General features: G+C 38.2%; 1 protein-coding gene across 2 annotated transcripts in view; it reads left to right on the top strand.

Annotated features, from left to right (window-relative positions):
• Nucleotides 1–248: 248 nt before the first annotated feature.
• Nucleotides 249–27,139, top strand: part of DNAH6 (dynein axonemal heavy chain 6) — a 231,596-nt gene continuing 204,705 nt past the window's right edge. For both annotated transcript variants that reach the window (XM_032880677.1, XM_032880676.1), the window contains exons 1-4: nt 249–450; nt 2,137–2,384; nt 10,162–10,338; nt 13,886–14,145. In XM_032880677.1, the coding sequence (XP_032736568.1) occupies nt 2,160–2,384; nt 10,162–10,338; nt 13,886–14,145 (662 nt within the window). In that variant the 5' untranslated portion in view covers nt 249–450; nt 2,137–2,159. The remainder of the gene's footprint in view (nt 451–2,136; nt 2,385–10,161; nt 10,339–13,885; nt 14,146–27,139) is intronic.

Here is a 27,139-nt window from a genome sequence, read left to right as displayed (position 1 = left end):
TTAGATTAAAGGAACCGTCAGGTCAGTCTCGTGCCTCATGAAAAGAAACAGAAAGATTCCCGCAAAAATGAAGGGAGCAAACAGCACTGAACAACTCCTTTGACTGTCTTGCCAGCAGCCCAAGCAGTGTTCAATTGCCTGCGCAGAGGTGCGACCACGCAGGTGGAGTGGGTGTTCTCCACCAACCAGCGGCGTAAGAATGTTTCGGAGGCATTGATTGGCTCAATTGGCAGGCGGGCTCAGGGACTCAGAGCTGCGGTTGGCTGAGGCGTTGCCGTGGCGACAGGTCCCTCACAGGCGCATTGCACGTCGGTAGAGGCCTGGTGGCTGCTAGGCAACAGCAAACATTCCGGACGGCTACAGTCAACTTTCTACCAACAGCCCTGGCTTTGCTGTCTCTGGAGACCCTCGGCAAATGCGGCTGTCGCTACAGCCACCTCGGCTGACTTGGTGAGTGCTGAGGAATAGAGCTGTGGGGCTAGACTCCGACTTCCAGGCGGAGAAGTCGGCTTGGCTTTCGGAGCGCATAGGATAAGGCTCAGAGAAGCAGAGAAAGTCAGCGGAAAAGCATTCAGTGGCCCTTTACTACCTATCTATCCTTTTAGAGGGCTGGAAAGTGAGGAATAGATGTTTCAGGAGACTTGTCCAAGATCTGCTCGATATGATAGTCAGTGGCGAGTCTGAGTTGAGTCTGCTCTAAATGTGAAGTCGAAGATGTAGTACCGAACAATGAAATAAAACATTAATAAGTTCTATATTAATTACATGTTGTAATGAGAATATTTTGGATACGTTAAAGTACATTATTAAAAATTTATTTCACCAGTTCTTTTTTTTTTTTTTAATATGGCTACTTGGAAAATTAAAATTGCATAGGAGATTCTGATGAGCCAGCACAGATCTAGACTAAAACCTTGGCATGCTGACACCTGTTTCAAGGCCGTATGTGCTATGGTACTGTTTTTTTTTTTTTTTTAAGATTTTATTTATTTATTTGACAGAGAGAGATCACAAGTAGGCAGAGAGGCAGGCAGAGAGAGGAGGAAGCAGGCTCCCTGCCGAGCAGAGAGCCCGATGCGGGACTCGATCTTAGGACCCTGAGCCCAAGGCAGGGGCTTAACCCACTGAGCCACCCAGGCGCCGCTCTGGTACTGTTTTGAAGGGAAGTATCTCCACCTGTCTGGTAGGGTGGGAGTGGGAGTGATGGTGAGGATGCAAGATTACTACTAGGCTCCTAGTTCTAGTGTTATGAATCAGAATGTGCATTTTAACAATTTTCTCATGAATATGAAAGCTCCAGCAGCAATGTTTTAAGATTTAGTCTTCAACTCCTATTTTTCCCTTTGGTTTCTTGTTTGGGTTTTGGGTTTGGGTTTTTGGTTTTAGAGTACCTAGGCTCAGGTTGCCTGCATTAAAATTACCTGCATTTGAACAACTCCCCTGAAGATATTTTGCATGCACAGCATGAAAAGCATCTCAATACTAATTGCAATTCTTTTCTTCTTTTGAAATCTAGACCAGTATGGCCCCTAATCAGTGGCATCTGCAGCATCTAAGAACTTGTTAGAAATGCAAATTCCTTCTCCTCTCCATCTCCCCATGTCCTCCGTGTTATTTCTTATGCTCCACAAATAAGCGAAACCATGTGATAATTGACTCTCTGTGCTTGACTAATTTCACTCAGCATAATCTCCTCCAGTCCTGTCCATATTGATACAAAAGTTGGGTATTCAGGGGGAGATGAACCATCGGACTCTGAAAAACAATCTAAGGATTTTGGAGGGGCGGGGGCGGGGTGGGAGATTGGGTGAGCCTGGTGGTGGGTATTATGGAGGGCACGTATTGCATGGAGCACTGGGTGTGGTGCATAAACAATGAATTCTGGAACACTGAAAATAAATTTAAAAAATAAAATTAAAAAAAAAAAAAGAAATGCAAATTCCTGGATCCCACCCCAGCTACTTGAAGACCAGCCATTTTCATTCCTCTGATTCAAGTCCTTAGTTTGGAAGAAATGGGTAACTTTGTGGGTTTTCTTTAGGGGTGAGCAAATTCAGCATTCCCTAGTTCTTAAGTCAAATCCATGAGTCCCACTTCCAAAGTTCTTTTGCTCTACCTTTAATTTTTCTTTTGCAGACCCTCTCTTTCTAGGAGTGAGAATGGCTTTTCACACCTCAGAGGAGGATGTCAAACTAAAAAATATTGAAGAGCAGGTGGAAAACCCTACCCTTGCAAGACTGAACAGTATAGCAGCAAAGGGAAGACTGAGTTTTGTAGTACCCACCGAAAATGAATTTGACACACAATTCCTGACATTTAAGCACAATACAAAAGCTCAAGAAAAAACAAGAAAACGACAGCAGCCTATAAAACTAGAGCCTCTGGTAAGTTCAAAAACCAGCATTTTAGCCACTTTTGGCTACACAGGAGGTTGAAAAATTCCTATGGAAGATGGTCATTTCCAGACTCTTAATTAACAAAGGAGGAATGAAAACCCAAAAGTTAAGCCTTGTTTTTGAAGCTGTAAACACTGTAAACATTTATTAAAAAAAAAAAACAAACTAGCTGTAGGCACTATTCAAGATGGGAGATACAGTGGTGAACAAAGTTTTCTAGCAGATAAATTCTCTCTAGAATTATGTACAGTACAGATAATTGTATAAGTTGTAAGGCTCGTTGAGATATTAGGAAGAGTAACATATATGGTATATACATATACCCATTTATTACTTCTAAAGTAATAAATGCTGAGTATCCTGAAAGTTTCTGTGCATGTCTGGAAATACTTAATTTTAAGAATCTGTTTGTGCCCTTGGATAAATCTAAATCCATGGAAAGGAGCAGTGAATGTGCATGAAGTGAGAAGTGAAGGTTATCACTTGCACCCTGGGATATTACTTACTGTTGTTAGTGTTTGCGCTTTAGACTGTTTATATGTTTATTCAAGTGTGTGTGTGTGTGTGTGTGTGTCTGTATAGACATATATAACTTTAAAATAAGATTATGCAGGGTGGTGGGGTTATGGACATTGGGGAGGGTATGTGCTATGGTGAGTGCTGCGAAGTGTGTAAACCTGGCGATTCACAGAGCTGTACCCCTGGGGCTAATAATACATTATATGTTAATAAAAAAATTAAAAATTAGAAATAAGATTATGCAATAGGTACCGATTTTCAAAGTGAAATAAACATACAGAAGTTTTTCTAATGCATGCATAATGAGCTATCTTTTCTAACAGTGACACCGTATTGTTGCATGGGTGTGCCATATTGTATATCCATTAACTGGTGCCCTCTTGATGGGAGTCCAGCTTATTTGCTATTTGTTTTGTTATCATTTTTGTTTTGTGATTACAGATAATGCTGCATCGAATGGCCTTGCTTTTGTACATATGAAGATAGATTCCTAGAAGTGTCATTGTATAGTTCTTGGACTTCTGAAGTACATTTTTCATTTTGAAAAATATTGCTCAGTTGCAATCGAGGTTTAACCAGGTTACCTTTCTACCAACAGTGTAGAAGAGGGCCCATTTGCCCACATCTTCGCCAAACCTGATGCTCAGTTCTTTATTTTTGCTAGACTGATAGGTTAAAATGGCATCACATTGTTGTAATTTGCATCTTATTAGCAAAGTGTATTTTCACTCACTCATTGGCACATTACTATTTTGTGGATTCTGTTCATAACCTTTGCCCACTTTAACATTAGATTATTGGGCACCTGGCTGGCTCAGTGGGTGGAGCATGCCACTCTTGATCTTGGGGGTGCAAGTTCAGGCCCAGTTTGGGTGAAGAGAGTGCTTAAAAAGAAAATATTTTAAAAAGATCAGATTGTGGGCGCCTGGGTGGCTCAGTGGGTTAAACCTCTGCCTTCAGCTCAGGTCATGATCTCAGGGTCCTGGGATCGAGTCCCGAATTGGGCTCTCTGTTCAGCAGGGAGCATGCTTCCCTCTCTCTCTCTGACTGCCTCTCTGCCTACTTGTAATCTCTCTCCCTCTCTGTCAAATAAATAAATAAAATATTTTAAAAAATCAGATTGCTTACCTTTTTCCCTATCAGTTTATGAGTTTTGAAAAAAATATGTATTATGAATATTAATCCTTACTCCATTGTTTCTCAAACTTCAGTATTCATTCCTTTTGAAGGAAAACATTCTTGAGCATCCATAGTTCTGATCTGTTATTTTTATTTTTAGGTTACCTTATGGCACTGACCTCTGTTGTCTCTTCTAGGGAGTTCATTCTGTGTGCCTGCATTACATGTGTGGGGCATCAGGGTCTACCTATTGTTTTTCTCCCATGGACTTAGTATGAAACCTTTCACATGTATTTCTTTGTAACATATTTACCTTCACTTGGCAAAAGTGTACCATTAACCTTTTATGATTAAAGTTGTTCTATTTGTCTTCAGTGCAGTTAATTTGTGTATATTGAATATTTATTATGTACCCACTATGCGCCAGGCTTTGGGCCATGCTCTGGGAATATAGCAATGAACAAAGCAGACAAGATTCCTATTGACATGCTAGTAACCCTAAATAAATAGATTGAATAATGTCATGTAATGATAGGTGTTATTAAGAAAATAATACAGGGAATGTGGTGGAAACAAATGGCAAGACTACATAAGTTTGTTTGACTACAAAGGTCTCCTTAAGATGTCATCTGAACAAGTCCCTGACTATAGCCCATATCACCTGCCACACATGTGAATGGACGAGCCATCTGCTGATTCCAGTCCCCAGCCTTTGCGCTGTCTTAGCTGATGCTCTGAAGAGCAGAGGCAAGCTGTCCCCACTGAGTTCTGCCTAAACTGTAGATTTTTGAGCAATATAAATGGAGGTGTTTTTTAAGTTATTAAGTTTGGGGCTGTTTGTTAGGTACTAATAATAGATGACTAGAGCAATATAACTAATTCATAAATATGGCAATTCATACAGTACTAAAAATAATAAGGAATAAAGTGAAAATGAGCTGAATTTCCATCATGCGGAGAGAAAGTAGCTTTGTTTTCAAGTGATGGATTTCATGTGTACTGGTATCTGTAGTTTGGTTTGTATAGAGTTAATACTGTGGTATGTTCTTTTTATGATTGCTACCCTTTCTCTCTTTTCTTCCCCTTCATTTTCCTCTTCTCCTCTCCCTACTTCTTCCCTCTCATTCCTCCTTTCTCTCCCTTCCTCCCTCCCACTCCCTTTCCCTTTTCTGTTCTTCTTCCATATTTTTCCCTAACAATTCTCCCATCTCTGAGCCCCTTGTCTATGGTATTTAAGGTTAACAACAATCTAGTGTATATCACTTCTTGCTTTTCCCCATGTTCAGTTTTATACAAATGGATAAACACACACAAAATACATATTTAGACTTCTGGACATTTGTTGTCCTAAAATATATTATAAATATAAATATAGTACTCTACATGTTGCTCTTTACACCTACATATACATTCTTCAAGGTCAGATGATATTTCTTTTTTTAGAGAGAGTGCAAGTGTGTGGCGGGGAGTAGGTGGTGGGGTTGGTATGGGTGCGGAGAGAGAGAGTCCCAAGCAGGCTCCATACCCAACCTGGAATCTGACACCAGGCTCAATATCATGACCCTGAGATCATGACCTGAGCCAAAATCAAGAGTCAGAGGCTTAACCGACTGAGCCACCCAGAGACCCTTTAGATATTTCTGTAACATTCTTTTTAATGGTTGCCTATCCCATTAAAGTATTGCATTGCATTAATAGTCCATAATTTATTAATTCATTCTCTTTTGGCAAGTTTGTTCTGCAAATATTTATAGTGGTTCAGCAAAATCATTGTATTATCCATTCCAACTGGTGCTTAGATTCTTTTGGGATAGAGTTCCATGATTGGTTTTGTGGAGTTGAAGAGCAAAAAGTATATCTATGTAATTTGATTTGATTCAAACACATTTTACTTGGGGACCAGTTTCCCAAACCAGTGCTTATGTGCAGCCTAAATTAAATTTCACTTTTACCCTTTCCTAGGTTTTCCTGCACCATCTTCTAGCCCCCCCCCTTTTTTTTTTTGCCTAATTGGGAAGGCTGAAACTGCACCCTCACATGGGCTGCTGCTAATCATCTCTCCATGTGATTTGTGTTAATGGGTACTGTTCTTATCTGAATTGCAGCGTTCTGTTTGTATTGGACTTTTGTTTTCTCTCCATTGACCACCATTTTATACTCATTCTGTTGACAGCATTTCCCCACATTTTCTCCCATTTTACTCTTCTTTATTTTTATGCTTTACGTTTAAAGCTTTCATTCATGTGAACTTTTAAAATTGATGTGAGGAAAGGGACTAATTTCATTTTCTTCGAAATGTTTTGTAAGCACACGTTTCTCCTACTAAATTAAAACATCACCTTTATCATGTATAAAATTCTCATATCTGGTGAGACCTACTAACAGATTTTTTATTCTTTACTGATCTAACCACATTGTTTTGGTTATAGTGGTTTTTTAACATTATTTTGATAAGTAGAAGGCAACTGCTTCCTCACTATTCCTATTTTGTGTATATTCTCTGTTTTAGATAGTTATCCTTCCATATAAACTTTAAAATTTGTCCTTCTTAGATAAGTAATTCATTTTAAAATGTACAGAAGTTGCACAGTTAAAGTCTATTTTCTTCCACTGTCCCTCATCCATCCAGGTTCCTTCTCTAGAGGCAACCAGTCGGATGAAAAGCATGTGTTATGTATGCTTTCAGAGATGTATTATGCTGTATAACCCTAAAACTAGCATGCTAAACAAACTTTCCTGCCCCTTGCTTTTTTCATTTAATACATAGCTTAGAGATCATTTCATTTCAGTTCAAAAAGTTTTTGTTTTAAATATTTTATTTATTTTGACAGGCAGAGATCACAAGTAGGCAGAGAGACAGGCAGATAGAGAGGGGGGAAGCAGGCTCTCTGCTGAGCAGAGAGCCCAATGCAGGGCTTGATTCCAGGACCCTGAGATCATGACTTGAGCCAAAAGCAGAGGCTTTAACCCGCTGAGCCACCCAGGCGCCCCCCCAAAAGTTTTTTAATACCAATTTTCTTTATAGATCAAAATATCCTATCACAGATGAATATGCCATAATTTATTTAGCAAGCTCCAAATTTATAGATTAGGTTTTTAAAGTAGTATTTTTATGACAACAGTGTTAGAGTGAATAATCTTGGACATCTGTCGTTTCATACATGTGAGCTTCTATCTGTAGGCAGACTTCCTAGAGATGGGATTGCCAGCTCAAAACATATGTACGTTTGTAATTTTGGTTAGTAAATGTTGCTTCAGTAGTAGAAGAAAAATGCTATCTCAGAGTAGTTTTAATTTAAATTTCTTTTTTGAATAAGGTTGAACATCTCTCCATATGTTTAGGAGTTATTGTTTTTCTGTCTGTGAAATATATGAATCTTCATGTCTTATTTTCTAATTGGGTCATTGGTATTTTTCTTATTGATTTGCATGAGCTCTTCATATATTAGGAAATAAGACCTTATCTGTGGTAAGTATGATAAAAATTTCAAGTTTTCCTAATTTTTATGTAATTGAGTAATTTATGTCTTCTGAGTATTGTGCAATACATAGGTGCTCCATTTAGCAAGACTTTAGAGATAAAATTATCTGGTGATATCATAGATACTTCTCTTTGAAAACTACTTCAGGATTATTTTTATTATTTTTGTTATTTTACATTTAGATCTTTGATCTATTCAGAATTTTCCCCAGTGTAATGAATGAGAGGACCCAACTTTTTTCCTAACAGCTACCCAGTTATTTCATTATTTACTGAATAATATCATTTTCCTAAAATTATCACCTTTATTATAGACTCAGTTCCCTTTAATATTTTGGGATCCATTACTGGACTTTCTATTCTGATTCATTGATCTGTTTTCCTATTCATGTGTCCAGAATACATAGTTTTAATTATTGTAGTTTTAAAACATTTTAATATCTGGCCGAGCTGGTGTTCATTGATGACTCTTCTCCCCACCCAGAACTTTTGTGGCTATTCTTTTTAATTGATTTTTATGTATTAAATTTAGGGTCAGATTGTCTAATCTCTAAGACATCCTATCAGGATCATATTAAGTTTATAGGTTAACTTAAAATTGACTTTTATTATAATTAATTTTCCAAGTAAAGAATAAAATAGAATTTTATTTGTTTGCTTTTTCTTCCGTGACCATGAGTGTTACTTACTTACTTATTAAATTTATAAACAAGTTTTATATCTGGATGCTAATTTTGTGCTAGTTTTTTGTTTATTTCTCAAGTGTTTTAGGTAAACAATAAAATCATCTGAGAGGATAAACAATAACTAATTTTTTGTATTTTTGCCAGTTTATTTGAAAAAATTAAATTTCTCCCAGCGTTTTACTATAAGAAGTTTCAAATATACAGAAAAGTTGAAATAATAGTAAAATGAATACTTATGTACCATCTACGTAGATTCAAAAGTTGTTAATATTTTGCCATATTTGCTTTCTTTCTCTCTTTATATATACATATATGCTTGTTGCTTTGTTATTTAAAAGTAAATTGTAAGGGAATTCTTGAAGCTGAAATGAAAGGGCACTATAATTAGTAACAGGAGAACATGAAAATATAAATCTCACTGCTAAAGGTGAATATATAGTAAAATTCAGAATAATCTAATGTAAATGTGGTGGATTTATCACTTATTTATAAAGCTAGTTGAAGGTTAAAGACAAAAGTGGTAAAAATACAGATGCAATACTTTGTTGTAATACACAAGATAAAAATATATGAACCGTGTTATTTTTTTTTAATGAAAACAATTTTTTTAAAAGATTTTATTTATTTATTTGAGAGACAGAGATTACAAGTAGGCAGAGGCAGGCAGAGAGAGGAGGAAGCAGGCTCCCCGTGGAGCAGAGAGCCCGATGTGGGGCTTGATCCCAGGACCCTGGGATCATGACCTGAGCTGAAGGCAGAAGCTTTAAACCACTGAGCCACCCAGGCGCCCTGGGAACTGTGTTATTAAATGTTGATGGGGGTTCCCTTTTCTCCACATTCTCACAAACACTTGTTCCTTATCTTTTTGTTAACAGCCATTCTGACAGGTGTAAGGTGGTGTCTCATTGTGGCTTTGATTTGCATTTCTCTGATGATTAGTGATGTTGAGCATCTTCTCATATACTTGCTGGCCATCTGTATGTCTTCTTTGGAAAAAGTGTCTATAGAGATCCTCTGCCCATTTAAAAAATTTGATTATTTTGTTTTTGCTATTGAGTTGTATGAATTCTCTGTATATTTTGTGTCTTAACCCCCTATCACTATATTATTTGCAAATGCTTTCTTCCACTTGGTAGATTGCCTTCTCATTTTGTAGAGGGTTTCACCCACTGTGCAGAAGCTTTTCTCCCCCTTCTTACCTTATGATTCTGGTCTGTGTTTCTTTTCTACACTGTTATATAGCTGAGATCCTCCTGCCTCCATTTATGTAGTTTTTTTCCTGTTCTTCAGTGAATGGCTCAAGATGGATTTTTAGCCAAAACCAAATGTAATTTAAACAGCTGATTCCTATGCTTACTCCATTTTTTTCTCACTCCAGTTGTAAGAGATTAGCTATCATGCTAAAATCATAATGCTTAGAAATGTAAAGCCATTATGGTGAATTCCTTGCATTAGTGTATCAGGTTGAATGCTGGATTTTAATTGCCTTAATCTGAAATTTGATCAGCCTAATATAATGCCACAATTTCTTTTATCTATTTATGCCACAATTTCTTTTAGATCTTCAATCAGTTGTGGCTATGGAAATTGATTAATGACTTTTGGGTAGAGTGTGAGGATTGTACAGTCCTTCTCACAATAACTGTTGTAGTGAATGGTGGGGGCTTGTAATGCCCAATTATTGCATATGTGATTTTATGCTTCTGAGCCTTTTCTGTCAGAACCTTACTCCTAGAAGTACTCATTGGTCATTAAAGGACAGAATTGATAGAAACCAAATAGAAAAGTCTTAGTGTAGTGATAGACTGTGGCCAGACCATGATGATAACTACCACGATGTTTGTGACTTTGATAGGAATTTAGTCCAGGGAGATCAGTTTCCAACAGGAGTAGAGTCCAAAGAATAAGACACGCTCATGTTAATATTAAAAAGATTAACATGTCTCTTTATTCCCAAAAGCCAGTGCTAAAAGCGTACCAAGATCGTAAGAGGCCAGAATACATATATGAGCAGAACCGACTTCAGTTAGTCACTTCTGGAATCACAAAATCTCCAAGAAGCAGTGAAGCAAGAGGTTCTGCCAAAGTATCTATTCAGTATCCTGAACACCAAGATCCTGCGGCAAAGAAAATAAAGGTATACTATTAAAGTACTTAATTGAGCCTTTCACTTTAATTTTAGTTTCCTATAACATTGCTAACATTCTTATAACTCATAAAAATAGTTGCAAAAATTTTCTCTATCAGGTTGCACAATGTGTTTGGGGAATACTGTACTTCTCAGTTCTTCTTCCAGGAAAATTTAGACAGTAGAGGAAAATCATAAAGGAAAACTTGCACCATCTGTTCAGTGTCCTCTGATCTTGTCTTGCATATTAAAGAAGACATAATAGTGTTTTGAATTTTATTTTACCTTTTGTGAAATTTTCATCATTATTACCCAGAATGACAATTTTTGAAGACCTTGGTGAAGGCAATAAAATAGAAACTAAACCAGCTAGAAAGACAGCTTCTGTGATTGGCGAGCTGTAGAGTGGCATGCTGCCTTGAAAGGAATAAGTGAGTAGTAGCTTGGGAGAAATCACCAGAGCAGAGCTCTCTGTAAATAGCTGCAGATAATTAAGCAGAGGAATAGAAGCAGAAGAAAATGTGGACACACTCATGGTAAAAATGCCAACAGAGCTGAGAATTCTCCAAGCTTTTTGAGAGGATCCTTTGAGACCCGTTGAACATTTCAGTGCTAGCGTCTTTCAGGCTGTGGGCTAGAGTAGCAGAGAGGAACAGATGAAGACAGGTTCCACCCTCGAAGATTGCAGAATCTCTGTAAGAGCTCAGACTCAGTGAGGTGCAGTCAGAGCTCTCGTTGGTCATTTAAAGTACAAACTGTGAAGAACTGAATAGAAAGGAATGCTTGCCCCTGGTGGTGAAGGGAAGGGTCAGTGGAGGAAATGCTGCTCTAGGGAATGGCACTAGGCTTGGAGGAATGAATGGAAAGTTAATAAGGCAGATCAGGTGGGAGAACGGTGGGTTTGAGAAGCTGAGTGGAAGGAGACTCACAGTGGGTGTGGGTGAGATCACCCTCAAAGAATATTACATGATCAATTGTATGAAATTATAAAGCCTCAATTAATTTTGTTTCTCTAAAATAGGAAAGGAGAGCAAGCTATCTTAAGTAGGGCCAAGAAAGTTCTGATTGCCCATAAATTAGTTTATTTGATGTAAAGTCGGCATCATGATCTTCAATTTAAAGGAGAAGAATGAAATTATGCACATTTGGGATGAAGGGAGAGGGCTAAAAGGGAACGTTAAATTGTGTGTTATACCTGGTTGTAGTTGTAATTAAGTGAAGAATTCAGTAAGAGTTGGGGGTTATAGGGAAATGTAGAAGAAATGGATATTCCATATAAAAAGAAAAGGGTATTTATTCTGAAAAGAGGGTCATTTCGGGGGGATATTGATTTCTCAGAACGAGTTTAGAATGGAAATATACCAGTGAGGACTCCCTGGGAGATAAAAGAAGACAGCTGAAGGCTTTGCTTCTGGTAAATAAGGAAGATTGACTTAACAAATTGGACTGGACATCCAACATAGAGAACACTACAGGTGTTCTATAATTTATAAATAAATGCTTCGTGGGGTTCCTGGGTGGCTCAGTCAGTTAAGTGTCTGCCTTTGGCTCAGGTCATGATCTCAGGATCCTGGGATTGAGCCCTGTGTTAGGCTTCCTGCTTAGTGGGGAGTCTGCTTCCCCCTCTCCCTTTGCCCCTTCCTCAACTCATGTGCCTGCTTGAGTGTGTACATTCTCTCTTTCAAATAAATAAATAAAATCTTTAAATACACACATACATAATACATACATACATACATACTTCTTTCACTCTTTTTCTACCGCCCCCACAAAATCTGAACTTGTATGGCTGCTTAAATTGAATCATATCTTTGCACTGAGTTACATAACTGGAAATAAGAACTCAGATGAAAATATATAGGCCTATTGTTGAAGAAATCTTGTACTTAGAAGGCACTAAAACTTTTGAAGGATTTAATAAAGAAAATACATGCATTTTCTGTTAAAAATATTAATACTCTAGTCCCATAAAAATATTAAAGTTGACTTCAGCCCTTGTTGAAACATTGGGAGAAGGCAATATGTATTTTCTCTGGTTTAGGGGTATCTGGTTTGGCCTATTCTTTTATATAAGAAGACAGTGTTGTTGCTGCTGTCCCTGGCCATTAAGTTGAAAAAAACACATTGTATCTTTTGAGTTCAAAGATGTATTTTCTTCAGCTCTAAGCTTCATAGGATTTTTATCTGAAACTCCTATTCATTGGGGTATATTTAATGAGAGAGGGAGAAAGATGGGATCTGTGAATACAACTTTTCTGGGGATGTTGTTTCATAGGGATTGTGCTTATCAGTCTCTCTTGGAATGGCAGCCCCAGGGCTCCTGGGTGGCTCAGTCAGTTAAGCATCTGCCATTGGCTTGGGTCATGATCCCAGGGTCCTAGGATCAAGTCCTCAGTGGGGAGCCTGCTTCTTCCTCTCCCTCTGCCACTCCCCCCGCTGTGTGCTCTTATTCTTTCTATCAAATAAATAAAATCTCCAAAAAAAAAAAAAAGACAGAAACAAATGGCAGCCTCTGTTAGTTATGCTCATAGGCAATAAAGGTATCATTTATATATTTACATCAGTTATTCAACAAAGCAGGTCTGCCATGGTGATTCTTTTCTCAGGATGCCAGTTGCCCCTCTACTGGTGGGACCAGGTAGTAACAGTTGAAGTTAGTGTCAAATTTCCTGAAATGTGGTTATCAACCTCCTCCGTGGGAGGAGGGGGTATATATGATGCTGCCCCAGAGTTTGCTGGGGGAGGAACAAAGGAGTGTGAATGGCACTGAGAGCACAGACATTGGAACGGGGGTGGGGGGTGGTTAGAGCAAAGTTCAAGTGTGTGACCATTGTGGGGACTTAGCTTTGGTGCTCCAGGGGTGGTCCACAGCATCTGCAGCAACTGGGAGCAGGTTAGAAATGAGGGATCTCAGGCTCCACCCCAGACTGATGACAGAATCTGCATTTTAACAGGACACCTAGGGAATTCACATGGACATTTTAATGTGAGAAGCACTGGTCTACAGAGCAGACAGTCATGAGTTTGTAGCATGTAGGCTTCTGCAAGGCTATTATTATATAATGATCCCTAATACTCAATGTAACCACCCCTTACATTCACTAAAAAGAATTTTATTATGAGCCATGATAACAGCGGTTTAAGATTTCACTCACTGAAAAGCATTAAGGTCCTCAGAACTAGGTGAGGGGGTAGAGGGGAGAGGCCATAGTCAAGATGGATGCAAAGCAACTGAGCAGGACGAGTGCTGGGCTCTCGAGAACCCCAGAGAGCTGATAGTGTTTTAATGTAACAAACACAGAATTAAAGGAGAGAAGGTGGCAATGGGTGTGATACTGGGGGGTTGAGAAAGGGGATGGACACCTGGATAAGGAGTACTGGGAAGGAATATAACCCTGCCTTATAATAATTTGAATTTTTCTGTTCAAAAATGTTTGCCATTGAACCCAAACATCTCAAACAGTATGGTAACTAGTGCTTGAGGTTAATACTTTGTCATTTTTTTATACTTTGTTTTTTGCAAAAATTTATATTTTTAAAAATTGGCTTTGTTTAGACCCAGTGGCCCTCTACTGAGTTGTTCACTCCCTCTGCTAAACAGTCCCATGCCGGTATTGGAAGAAGAGGTCTCTATGGGACTAGTTCCTCAGTGTACCCTAAGTACGTTTTCCACGACCGGGAAGAAGTCATTAAAGCCAACATTTGTAATCCCTTGCAAATCATTAAAATAATACGTGAAAATGAACATCTTGGATTTCTTTACATGATCCCTGCAGTGCCAACATCTTCCATTGATTATGATACATATAATCTCAGGTGAGTTCTCTTTTATAAAACAATGTATTAAACAATAACAGTCTCAGTTAAGATTTCAAATGTAGCCCAAATTAGCTGGGCATTAATGACAAATGTCAAATATAAATTTGGTTGTCATCAGATGACAAATGAATCTTAATCACAACAATGTTACTTATTTTTTCCATTTAGCTTTCCTTTCCTTGTAGACATTATTTTACAGAGTAGTGCACTGTTGTGCTTCTTCTATGTTTATATTATATAGTGTCATCTATTGTTAACCAGTATTCCAAAGATAATTTTGATATTTTGTGATTACTGAGAAAAGAAGATGGCAAGATACAAAAAGTAGGTACATGATTTGCTTTATATGTTATTTCAACTTTCCTTAGTAGGGATAAAGATTTTTTTATAAATGAAAGGAGCTTGATAACTTAAGGTATTTATACAGATAAGTAACACACACTCACATATACACTTTATTATTATTAAATACATTTGTAGTTGAAATAATTAGAAGAATCATACAGATGTGAGTCTTAAAAAAGATTTTATTTATTTGAGAGAGAGAGAGAGATAGTAAGAGAGAGCACAAGGGGGAGGAGAGGGAGAAGCAGGCTCCCCACTGAGCAGGGAGTGACACAGGGCTGGATCCCAGGACCCTGGGATCATGACCTGAGCCCAAAGCAGACATTTAACTGACTGAGCCACCCAGGTGCCCCTATGAATTGCTTTAAAGTTCAGCACAACAGGTAGTAGAATTTAAAGATAATACTGGCTTGGGCCGCCTGGGTGGCTCAGTGGGTTAAGCCTCTGCCTTTGGCTCAGGTCAGGATCCTAGGATCCTAGGGTCCTGGGATCGAGCCCCGCATCGAGTCCCGCATTGAGCCCCGCATCAGGCTCCGTGCTCAGCGGGGAGCCTGCTTCCTCCTCTCTCTCTGCTGCCTGCCTCTCTGCCTATTTGTGATCTCTGTCTGTCAAATAAATAAATAAAATCTTTAAAAAGAAAAGATAATACTGGCTTTCCTCCATTGTTGTTTAGTTGGATTGATAACAGCTGTCAAGATAGCCTCTCCTGGGAAGGTGACAGTAGTTTAGCTTTACCACCAAATTCCCATTCTCTGCTACATGGGAGGATAAAGAATTCTTAAGAATTCTCTTATTCTCCCTTATGCAGCACTGTAGTTTTGACTGAGTCAGGTAACACCGAGGACAGCTCTCCTTCTGGAAAAAAGAGGGAGAGAAGAATAACATTTTAGTAAAATTTTTAGATGGTAGATTTACTATAAATCTCAAAGAGCTTAATTAGAATGAGAAATAATTTGAAGAAAGAACAGAGATGCTTGTAAGAATCTAGTCATTTGGCAAAAATGTACCGATTACCCACTCTGTAGCATTAACTGTTCTAGGTACTAGAGATGCGTTATTGAACCATCCTGATGAAAATCGCTGTCCTCATGAAGCTTACATTTTAGTGGAAGGAGACAATAATAAACACAGTATCTGAGTAAATTACAGAGAACGCTAGATGGTGATAAGTATTAGAGACAAAAAGAGAGTAGAGTGAAGGAGATTGGGAGTTCTGGGGAAGAAGTTGTGAATTAACTGAGATGTCAGGGTGGGCCTCATTGACAGGCTGCCATTTGAGTAAGGAGTGGAAGGAGAAGGAGTGAATGATGTGCTGGTGGGGGAAGTGAGCATTCCAGACAGCAGGAAAGTGAATACAAATATCCCAAGGCAGGAGCATACCTGCCATAGACAGGAAGAAAAGAGAAGGCTCATGTGACCACAGTAGAGTGAATGAGAGCTAGGGTACAGATCATGAAGGGGCTTTCCAGCCATGGTATGAACATTAGCTTTTACTCTGAGAAAAGTAGAGAACCATGGACAGACTTCAAGCAGAGAAGTGTTATGATCTGAGTTACATTTTTGAAAAGGACTGCTCTGATTGCTGTGTAGAGATTAGACTTCTGAGAAGCAGGGGCTGAAACAAGTAGACCAATTTGATGGCTCTTCAGGTGAGAGATGAACCAGGTGGAGGTGATGAAAAGTGGAAAAAAGTTTGAAGGTCAAGCCAACAGGATGTTTTTATGGACTATATGCAAGGTGGACAACCAGAGAGGAGTCCAGGATGACTAATGATCCATTGACTGAGCAAGAAGAGTGCTATTATCTGAGACATGGAAGATTGGATGGGACAGATTTGTTGGGGGGAAAAAAGGGAGTTTGGGTTTGGATTTACTAATTTTGGGATACCGAAGATAGACAAGAATTGAGGTGGTAGATGAAAGGAGAATTGGGGTTGAGTGAGGTTTTTTGTTTTGTTTTGTTTTTTTAAGATGGAGAATTAACATACAATAGAATTTAAAGCCCTTTGAAGTAAAAAAAAAAAAAAATCCCTTCAATAGTATTGTCATCCCCACAGCTGCCTTACTAGTTCTTTCTAGTTTTTGGAGAAGAGTTTATGGATCTTAAGTGGTGACTGATCAGCAAAAATGGCTTATTTGCTGATTTTTAATACTTCTTGATTAATATGAAATGTTTTCATAGCTTTCTCTTGTTTAAAAAAATTATCTAATAACCCAGATATTAAGAGATGCCATTTGTGATAATTCATTCCCCATTATGAGAGGAGTAAAATTTTGCCAAATGTAAAATGATTTTCATTTATTTACTAGCACAAGACAAAATATGAAAGATGAATATGGAAACTGTGCTTTTGTCCAATTCAGGAAATTAATGGTATTTCTAGACTAATGAGCACTTCTACTTGGGGAACTGAGTTGATGTATTTTTTTTTAAAGATTTTATTTATTTATTTATTTGACCGAGATCACAACTAGGCAGAGAGGCAGGCAGAGAGAGAGAAAGAGGAGGAAGCAGGCTCCCCGCCAAGCAGAGTGCCCAACGCAGGGCTCCATCCCAGGGCCCCAGGATCACGACCTGAGCTGAAGGCAGAGGCCTTAACCCACTAAGCCACCCAGGCGCCCTCTGAGTTGATGTTTTATACTTCTTTGGACTGATAGTCATGATGCTTGATGGGAATATGCAAGGTGTCACTTAAGAAGACAGAGTTGGAATCATAGTTTATTATGTGTTAGGGTTGATGTTCATTTTTGCTCCTGGCCTGAACTCCAGATATCAGAAATGTTATGAAAAGATAATCATTGAGTGGTACAAACTTGGAAGCAGCTAAATTGGAAGTTAAAAATAGGAAATACTGGGTCAATGAGATAAGGACATGTTAAACTAAACTCCTTTTAAAAGTAATGTGATAAGGGACACCTGGGTGGCTCAGGCAACTGAGAGGCTGCCTTCAGCTCAGGTCATGGTCCCAGGTCCTGGGATCAAGTACCATGTTGGGCTCCCTGCTCAGTGAGGAGTCTCCTTCTCCCTCTGCCTGCCCCCCCAACCCTGGGCTCGTGTGCTCTCTCTCTCTCTCTCAAGTAACTAAGTGAAATCTTAAAAAAGGAAAAAAAAGAAATTTGATAAAATATAATGCCTTTGCATATTTTTCAAGTATAGTGAAAAACACCAGATGTGCCGTTCTATTATGTTTATCTCTACCATGATGCCTCTAAGTAAGAAAATAGTTCCTTTAATCAAGTTTGTTCTAAAATATCACTGTAGTGCTATGTGTTAGGTGTAACAATTTTGTCAGGAATAAGCTTCAAGGAGATGTCTAAATATGCTGGGATATCAACCTGAGTAAGCACACAACTATATGCTGTAGGTTATTTTGCCCAGCAAGGGGGCGTACTTGTGACTCTGGTCAGCAATCCTGCAAGGAAAAAGGAAGCGAGGCAAAGGATCAGGAGCTAGGGCTCCTGTGTGATTCAGTTGGTTAAGCAACTGCCTTTGGCTCATGATCCTGGAGTCTGGGGATCAAGTGCCATGTCAGGCTCCCTGCTCAGTGGGGAGTCTGCTTCTCCCTCTGACTCCCCTCCCCCGCCCCGGCCCCGGCCATGGTCTCTCTCTCTCATTCTCTCTCAAATTAAAACAAACAAACACAAAAAGATCAGGAACTAGGGAGATCATGAAGAGCACAGAGAACAGAGAATGGAATTGATCAAGACAAAATAATCCTGGTTTTGTTAGACTTAGAGCTTGAACAAGAGTGACTGGAATTGAAGGGTAGCCATGAGGTATGGGGGGAGACAATTGGCTAGAGAATTGTATGAGAGCACACTAAAGTGAATCCCCATATTTTGCGTATCATAAAAAATGATTTACTGGGGTTTGCTATGTTCTAGGCAAAGTATGTATATATGTAAATCATTAAGTCCTCACAAAATACTATAAGATGGATACAATTATTGCCCCTGTTTTACAAATGAGTTACAAAATGATTAAGTTACTTGCCCTAGTGGTCCATCCATGTTGTTGCAAGTGGCAAGATCTCATTCTTTTTTATGGCTGAGAGACGTATATATATATATATATGGTGTGTGTGTGTGTCTGTGTGTATACATACACACAGACACACACACACACCACATCTTCTTTATCTTCTTTAATGGACACTCGGGATTGCTTTCATATCTTGGCTATTGTAAGTAATGCTGCAGTTAATATAAGGGCACATATATCTTTTTGAATTAGTGTTTTTGTTTTCTTCAGATGTATATCTAGTAGTGAATTTCCTGGATCATATGGTAGCTCTATTTTTAGTTTTTTTGAGGAAACTTCATGTTGTTTTCCTTAGTACTCATACCAGTTTACATTCCTACCAACAGTATAAGAGGGTTCCCTTTTCTCCACATCCTTGCCAACACCTATTATTTCTTGTCTTTTTGATAAGAGCCATTCTGACAGGTGTCATATATGATACCTTATTGTGGTTTGGTTTGCGTTTCCCAGATGATTAGTGATGTTGACCATATTTTCATGTGCCTGTTGTCTTCTTTGGAAAAATAGCTATACAGATCCTCTGTCCATTTTCTAATTGGATTCTTTGACTTTTTGTTATTGAGTTATATGAGTTCCTTATCTATTTTGGATATTAATCCTTTATCAGATATATGATTTGCAAATATCTCTTCCCTTTCAGTAGATTGCCTTTTTGTTTTGATGATTTCCTTCACTACGCAGAAGGTCTTCAATTTGATGTAGTCCCACTTGTTTATTTTAGCTTTTGTTGCCTGTGCTTTTGGTGTCAAATCCAAAAAATCATCACCAAGACCAGTCTTAAGGAGTTTACCACTTATGTTTTCTTCTAGGAGTTTTATGGTTTCAGGTTTTGTGTTCAAGTCTTTAATCCATGTTGATTCAGTTTTGTGTATGATGTTAGATGGTGATCCAGTTTCATTCTTTTGCATATGACTGTCCAGTTTTCCCAGCACCATTTACTGAACACACTGTTCTTTCTGCACTGTATATTCTTGGCTCCTTTGTAATAAAATAATTGACCATATATACAGGGTTTATCTCTGGACTCCTTATTCTGTCCTCTTGATCTGTGTGTCTGCTTTTATGCCAATACTATACCGGTTTGATTAGTTTAGTTTTTGTAATATTGTTTGAAATCAGGGAGCATGATATCTCCAGTTTTGCTTTGTCTCAGATTGCTGGGGCTATCTGGATTCTCTTGTGGTGTCTTAAAATTTTAGGATTATTTGTTCCAATTCTGTGAAAAATGCCTTTGGAATTTTAATAGGGATTGTACTGAGTCTGTACAATGCTTTGAGTAGTATGGACATTTTATAATATTAATTATTCTAATTCATAGACATATTTACATTTATTTATGTCTTCTCTGAGAATTTATTGCTAAAGCTAGAAAATTATGGGAACTATAAGATAAACACAGTGGTTAAAAGGAAAAAGATTGTAAACTAGGCAACATAATTAGAACGATCTCAAACTTGGATTTGTGAATCACAGTAGTGTTTCTATCCTTTGCCTAAACACCTCTTTGTATGGAAATGTTATCAAATGAATCAGTAGTTCCAAGGAAGTTGTATCAACACCTTACCAAAAGATATTCACTGTACCCAGAAAAGGATTTGAACTTTTTGAGGCATATTGAAGAACAAAATATGAAACCAAATTTTGTTTTTAGATTAACATCTCATCAATAGACTTAAGCTAGGAATGCAAGAATACACAATTAATATCTAATGTCAGAAAAACTCACTATTGCATAATTGCAATTTTAATAGCCTATATGGACATTTTCTTGGTACTATTTGTTACCAGAATAGCAAAGGAAATCTATCAAAAATACTACTAGTAGGTGGGGTAACTGGGTGATGGACATTAAGGAAGGAAAGAAAAAGAAAAAAAGAAAAGAAAAGAAAAGAAAAAAAAGTGAATTTTACTCTATGTAAATTGTACCCCAATAAACCTGACTTAAAAAAATATGACTACCAGATCAACATATCAGATAACAGAAATTAATTAACACACTCTAGGACATTTGATTGCAGAAAAGGAGTTTTATTGAATATTGATGAACCTATAGTGAGTAGTAACTGCTAGATAACAGTACTATGTAGAATCACAGAAGTGAAATGTTTGGAAGAACTTTGTTGTTGGCGGGGGATGCTGCTGGCAATGAAATAGTTAAGGCAAATGAGACATTATGGAAATGCTTCTTAAAAATATATATTACATCTAGAGTTTATTCTGACAATCCTACATTCAAGTAATAAATTATTTTATTTGCAAAGGAATGCCCATAGGTAAATGTTTCCTTGCAGTTATGAATTTCAAATTAAATATCAGAATTGTGACTACAATAAAGACTAAGACATAACAAAAAAATATGAGCACAATACCATTTTTTGTTGTTTCAGATTTAAATGCATTGATGAGCCAAAGGAAAACTTTTGTCACAAATTAGAAAGTATTTTGCAAACAATTTAACTGTGGAGGTTTAGTGGATGGCTCTTGGTTTCATAACTGGATTACTTAATTGACATTTGAGCACCTGAATGAACTTCATAAAAAATTAGGGATCTGCCTGAAAATGTGTCAACATGTACTGACAAAGATTAAGAATTCAAAACATCTTGGAATTCAGCTTTAGAAAAATGATATTTAAAATGCTTCTCTAGTGATTTGTAGTGTACAATCTAGTATAAAATTTAGGGATTTAAGCCTAGAGAAAAATTCAGTCAAATAGAGTAATCTGTGTTTCAGAGAAAGCTTCACCGTTGTTTCTGAAATACTTGATATGGAAATGTTTGAATTTTAAGTCAACTTGCATTTCACAAGAAGTTTCAACAATGTACTACCAAAGGGGGAACAGGGAAGGCTATTAGAATTAAAGAATGGTGGTACATTTGGTTCTCAATTTCAAGAGAATGAATTATCCAAATTCTAGTTAATATAAAAGGGAGTTTCCAACCATAAGAGACAAAGCAATAAATCATCTGCCATTTGTTGTCTACTGTTTCTGTAAACAAAGTTTCTCAGTAGTGGTGCCTGTCAAGAATTTGAACAGACCACTCATCATGTCTAGATTAGAAATTCAGGTGGCTTCTTCAAAAAATTTTAGTCCCAGGTGTGGTTGCTTATCAGCTATGCTTTATTTGGAAGTTTTTATCAAATTCAGTATTGAATATTTCCCTGAATACCTTGGTATGTTATTTTTCTTATTCTAATATAAATAACTTATAATTAATGTCTTCACCGGTGTGCCTTATAGAATGTTACCGTTGTATGGGTATGTTAGGACATGTAGCTTGAGAAGTGGTGTTCTAGGGGACTGTAGAGCAATTTCCTCTGCATGAGAATCTGAGCTTAGTTAACTATAAAGCTCTGTTTCACTGGTATCCCATTCAGAGTAAAATGTTTGTTATTTCTAGGCAACATTGCTTCTGATAAAAATTACCCCTGATTTATAAATTATATATGCATTGGGAGAGACTAAAAATGAATTCTAGGGGCACCTAGGTGGTTCAGTTGGCTGTGTGTCCGACTTGGTTTCCACTCAGGTCATGGTCTCAGGGTCTTGAGACAGAGCCTCCAGTCAGTGGGGAGTTGACTTGAGATCCTTCTCCTTCTCCCTTTACCTCGCCCCCTGCTCATGCATGCACTCTCTCTCTGAAAATAAATACATCTTAGAAAAGTAAATAAATTCAAGGTGCCTGGATGGCTCAGTCAGTTAAGCATCTGACTCTTGGTTTCGGCTCAGGTCATGATCTTGGGGTCCTGATATTGAGTCCCACACTTGGTTCTGTGCTTGGTGGGAGTCTGCTCGAGATTCTCTCTTCCTCTGCCACTCCCATGTTTGCTCTCTCTCTCTCTCTGTCTCTCAAATAACTCTTTTACTAGGCATGTTTCTTGCAGGAATCCTGAAATCTATGCTTATAGAGTTACTGTAAGAGATACTGGCTCCTGTGGGTAATGAAGCTTTGCAGCCAGGGTGGCTTCCATACCCACCCAGTGTGGAGCTCATGTCCTTGCATCTGAGTGGTCATCTAGGGAGAGGGTAGCTCCTGGGTGGCTGCTAGATTCCTGCAAGTAGCCTTGTGGAAAAGGAGAGTTCTGATGCTGCCCTGATGGTGAGAAGTAGTTCCTATCCTATGCCTTTCTAAGAAGATCCATGCCAAATAGAGCCCATGGAAATTTTATTAACCTGAGCATTTAGTTGAAGCTAAGAAGACCCACTGGTGGGGCAATATTTAAGTATTTCTTTTTTGTGCTCATGAAAAAGGAGCCACTGTTGGTGTCTGACAATTTCCTCCCTAGTAGATGTGGGCTTTTTTTCCATATCTGTAGAACCTCTCATCTTCCTATTATTTTGTTTATATATGTCCATATTTTGCTATTTTTAATTTTGGTAATTGAAATAGAACCTTGATCACACTGATAAGGAACTGTGGGTGCTTCTATAAGGCCGTAGTGGTAACCAGACTTTTGCAATGTGACGGGTGAATACTGTACCATGATACTACAAATACCAACTCTTAGCATATCCCAAACTTTCCCAATTCTTCATATGTATTAATTCATTTAATCCTCATGCCAACTCTAAAGGTAGCTAATATTAATGTATTCATTTTACAAATGATGGAACTGAGGCAGAGTTAAAGTAACTTGACCATGTTGAGACAGCTATTAAATTGTGGTACTGGGATTCAAACCCATGTAGTTGGACTTTAGAACCCAGCCTCTCACACACTATGCCCAATGTACTCATTTTCATAGTGACAACTGCTCCTGCCATTTGAGTCACACATGCTATGCTAGGCTGTACTGTGCTTTCTGTACATCAGTGTTATTTCTTCCTCAAAAGAATCTCATTAGAAGGGTATTCTCTGTTGTTGAAAGGTAAGGAAATTGAGGTACAAATGTATGAAGGATTATAGTATTTGATATTGTTTTATGATTTGTAAATAGAAATTCAAAATAATGTCTGCTACTCCCACCTTTCAATTCTATGATTCTGTCCTCTTTTTGCAATGTTGATTTTAAAGCCATTAGAATTTAGAGGACACGTCAGAATGTATGGCAGAGCCCTCCCCAAATCCCAGGCATTTTTAGGGTCCATAGAAAGCCAAGAAAGAGGACACAATATTTCTTCTACCAGAGTGTTTCCCAGTGTGTATTTCCAGGAACATTCTATATAAGTGGTAATAACAGGTATATGGTTAAAAAAATTATTCTGTTATCATATGAAATTAAGAAAAATTAAATTAAATCACTGGTTCTCAACCTGGAGATTTTGCCCACCCCCCCACTCCCAGGAGACATTGGTGATGTCTGCAGAAATTTTTGTTTGTCGTAACTAGAGACGATGGTGCTACTGGTAGCAGGTGGGAAGAGGCAAGGGAGGCTGCTAACCAGCTCACAGTGCACAGGACGACTTCACATAGCAGAGTTACCTGGCCCAAAATGTCAGTAGTGCTGGGATTGAGTTAAATAATGCTAATTATGCATTTCTGTCCTGTGGAGCCACCAAACTACTTCTTGAGGGACATATGCAGTGACTAGGACTCTATGAAACATAATTATATGAGGACCATATAATCAGCTGCGTTCAGCTCAAGCCATATTACTTTCTAAGTGATCTCAAGTTTGTTCTCAGATGGTTCCTAAGCCTATTAGGTTGAAAGTATTTTTTTTAAGGAAGCTTTAAAATTTTCAAACTAAAACTATCCTGTCCTTTCAGGAAGATTACCTGTTTAGTAGCCTAGAACAGAAAACACAGATGCCAGCTTGGTACTTTCTCCAATGGCAGCACTGTGGTTTCTGTGCGAAGTCGTAATTACAAAAAACTTTATTGTGAGTTATATATGTGCTATGTAATAACAGCTCATTTTGAAGCCACGTTATCAGGAACCTTGCCAGGTTGCCTAACACAACAACAGTTTTCTTGGGCTAGTCCATGAAGAAATTTAAATTTGATGAGTCACAGGGTGCCTGGGTGGCTCAGTAGGTGAGGTGTCTGCCTTCAGCTTGGGTTGTGATCCTGGGGTCCTGGGATTGAGCCCTGAGTCATGTTCCCTACTCAATGGGAAGCCTGCTTCTCCCTCTCCCTCTGCAACTTCCTGCTCTCTCTCTCTCTCTCTGTGCCAATAAATAAATAAATAAATCTGATGAGTCAAATTTCAGTCAGCACGTGGAAACATTAAAAGCCCCTCATATTTTCACTTGGGCTCATCAAAAATGCTCAGCTTCATATTGTCTCCTTACCCTTCTTTCAAACACACACATATACATGCCCTGGCACTATTCTGGAGCTCTGACAATTTTAGGTAATAATTTGATTTCATGCGAAAATTTGAAGAACCTAGAATAGTGGTTTTCAGCCTTGGTTACTAATGAGAATCACCCTGGCCCTGCTCCAGGACATTATTTAATTGATTTGTGGTGGAGCTTGAGCAACAGTATTTCTTTAAAACTCACCAAATTATTCCAATATTCAACTCAGTATTGCACACCATGGACTTGGGATTCTCAAGCAAGCCCTACAGGACTTATTAAAACAGAGTGTTAAACCGCTGGAGTTTCTGATTCAGTAGGTGGGGAAGGTAGCCTGGGAAATTGCAATTCCCACAAGATGCTGATTCTGCTGTTCCAGGTGCCCCACACTGAGAACCACTGGCCCTAGAGCACTCTCTTATTACAGAAATTTGGAAGTTTCTTCTTAGATATGCTTTTGTTTAATTTTCTAGGGAAAAAGGATTTCCTTATCAGATATTCATCATTTCTGGTTGATCAAATCAGAAGCCAAGTAAACCGTTTCTCTTCTCTAGTTTAGATTAGAGCTAAACCCCTACTGATTCATGATATTGAACATCAGCAAATAAATTGCGGTTTATAGTTGTAGAACATAGGAAATTGGCTAATTTCTTTTCAGGAAGTTGCTTGCTTACCTTCACCCAATAAATATGCTGAAATTATAACAGTTAAAACTATGTAATTATGAAAATAATTAGAGAATTTAGATTTGCTTAGGCCCATATGAACTTATCCAATACATCTCACTACCTTAAAGCAGGTAATTACTTTTTTGCTTATAGAAATCAGAAACTTGAAAGAGTAGGAAGAGAAAACAAAGACATATATATGCATTCAAACATGGCCTAAGGGGGATATGATGAATTAGCCTGATGGAAAAGGGCAATTTGTGAGACAAAGAAGGAACTAATATAAAACATGAGGAGAATGCCAAAACATCTGGCAGAATAATTTGGATTTGATGATAAAAGGAGGCTCTTTAAAGTTCTTGAGCAGGAGAAAAACCATGTTTCTGCACCATTAGTCTTGGTAGACTGGTTTAAAGATGAACCGGAACATTTTCAGTCACAGATAGAGCTCCTGTTTTAAATAACAACTTCCATCGAGATCTTACTGTTTTGGAAAATCAAGGAATTCTAGGAGAAGAAATTAACATTTTTTAGAACCCTAGTAGGTACAGTTTGAGTTAAAACTGAAATTAGAACTAAGGACATTTTATGACCTACCACAGGATCGTGTAATTCCCTTATTCCATATGATTCTCTCAAATAAGACATAGCTGCTTTTGAAGTTAATAGAAGCCTTGGAGTCCAAGTTTCATTTTAGATGGACAGATATAGGTTCTAAAGCAAAATAAGTTGACCTGATTCTACACTGAACAGCAAGAATACACCCCAGATTTTTTTTCCTAGTAAAACATAGTAAAATACAGTCTTATTCAAGGCAGTCATCTCCTCCTGATTCGTTAACTAAGGATCTGCTTAGCTGATTGGATCATAAAGCCATCGGTTTATCAGCAAAGTAGGAGTTCTATAGCACAGCACTTGAACAAATGAAGTTCTCTTTTTATTTTTTAATTTTTATTTTTAAAAAATATTTATTGATTTGAGAGAGAGAGAGAGAGAGAGATCACAAGTAGGCAGAGAGGCAGGCAAAGTGAGAGAGGGAAGCGGGTTCCCTGCTGAGCAGAGAACCTTATGCAGGGCTCCATCCAGGACCCTGAGATCATGACCTGAGCTGAAGGTAGAGGCTCTAAGCCACTGAGCCACCCAGGTGCCCCTGAAGTTCTCTTCTTAAATCTTTAAGTAAATTTTTGTATTATTTCCTGAAAGAAAGGCTTTGATGAAAGAAAAATCCAAAGCAACTATCCAAGAAGCAGCTGAAGTTGAAGGCTGAATCCTGGATGCCAAGCAATGCTGATGAGTAGGCAGTTGTCAGCATAGGTGAAGTGCAGTGGATAAGCTTCCAGAATGGATGTGTGGTCGGAGGCCAAGTGTGTGGGGTGAAGAGCAGAGACCCAAGCAGCGTATTTGCAGAGTAACCCCCTCAGTAACAAACTGGAAAGTCTAAGAAGAGGATTACAGAGAACTGTGCATAGGCCCTCTTAATTTTTGCAAAGCTTTCCTTGACCCTGCTTGCCAGCAGAACTGGGCTTGAAGGAAGTGCCTGCCCATCTGTGAGAGAAGAATTTGATTAGAGTTATGAGAAACAAAATCAGTTTCTGGAAACTTTGGGAAGGAATGGATGGGAGGGATATGGCCCATCAATACACACCATTGTAAAGGAAGTTTAAGACAAAGAATACATATGATTTTAAGTTAAA

This window comes from Lontra canadensis, unplaced genomic scaffold, assembly GCF_010015895.1.
Source record: "Lontra canadensis isolate GAN:19392208 unplaced genomic scaffold, GSC_riverotter_1.0 scaffold71, whole genome shotgun sequence".
In the NCBI taxonomy this organism is placed as follows: Eukaryota; Metazoa; Chordata; class Mammalia; order Carnivora; family Mustelidae; genus Lontra; species Lontra canadensis.
This window is presented reverse-complemented; position numbering and strand designations above follow the sequence as displayed.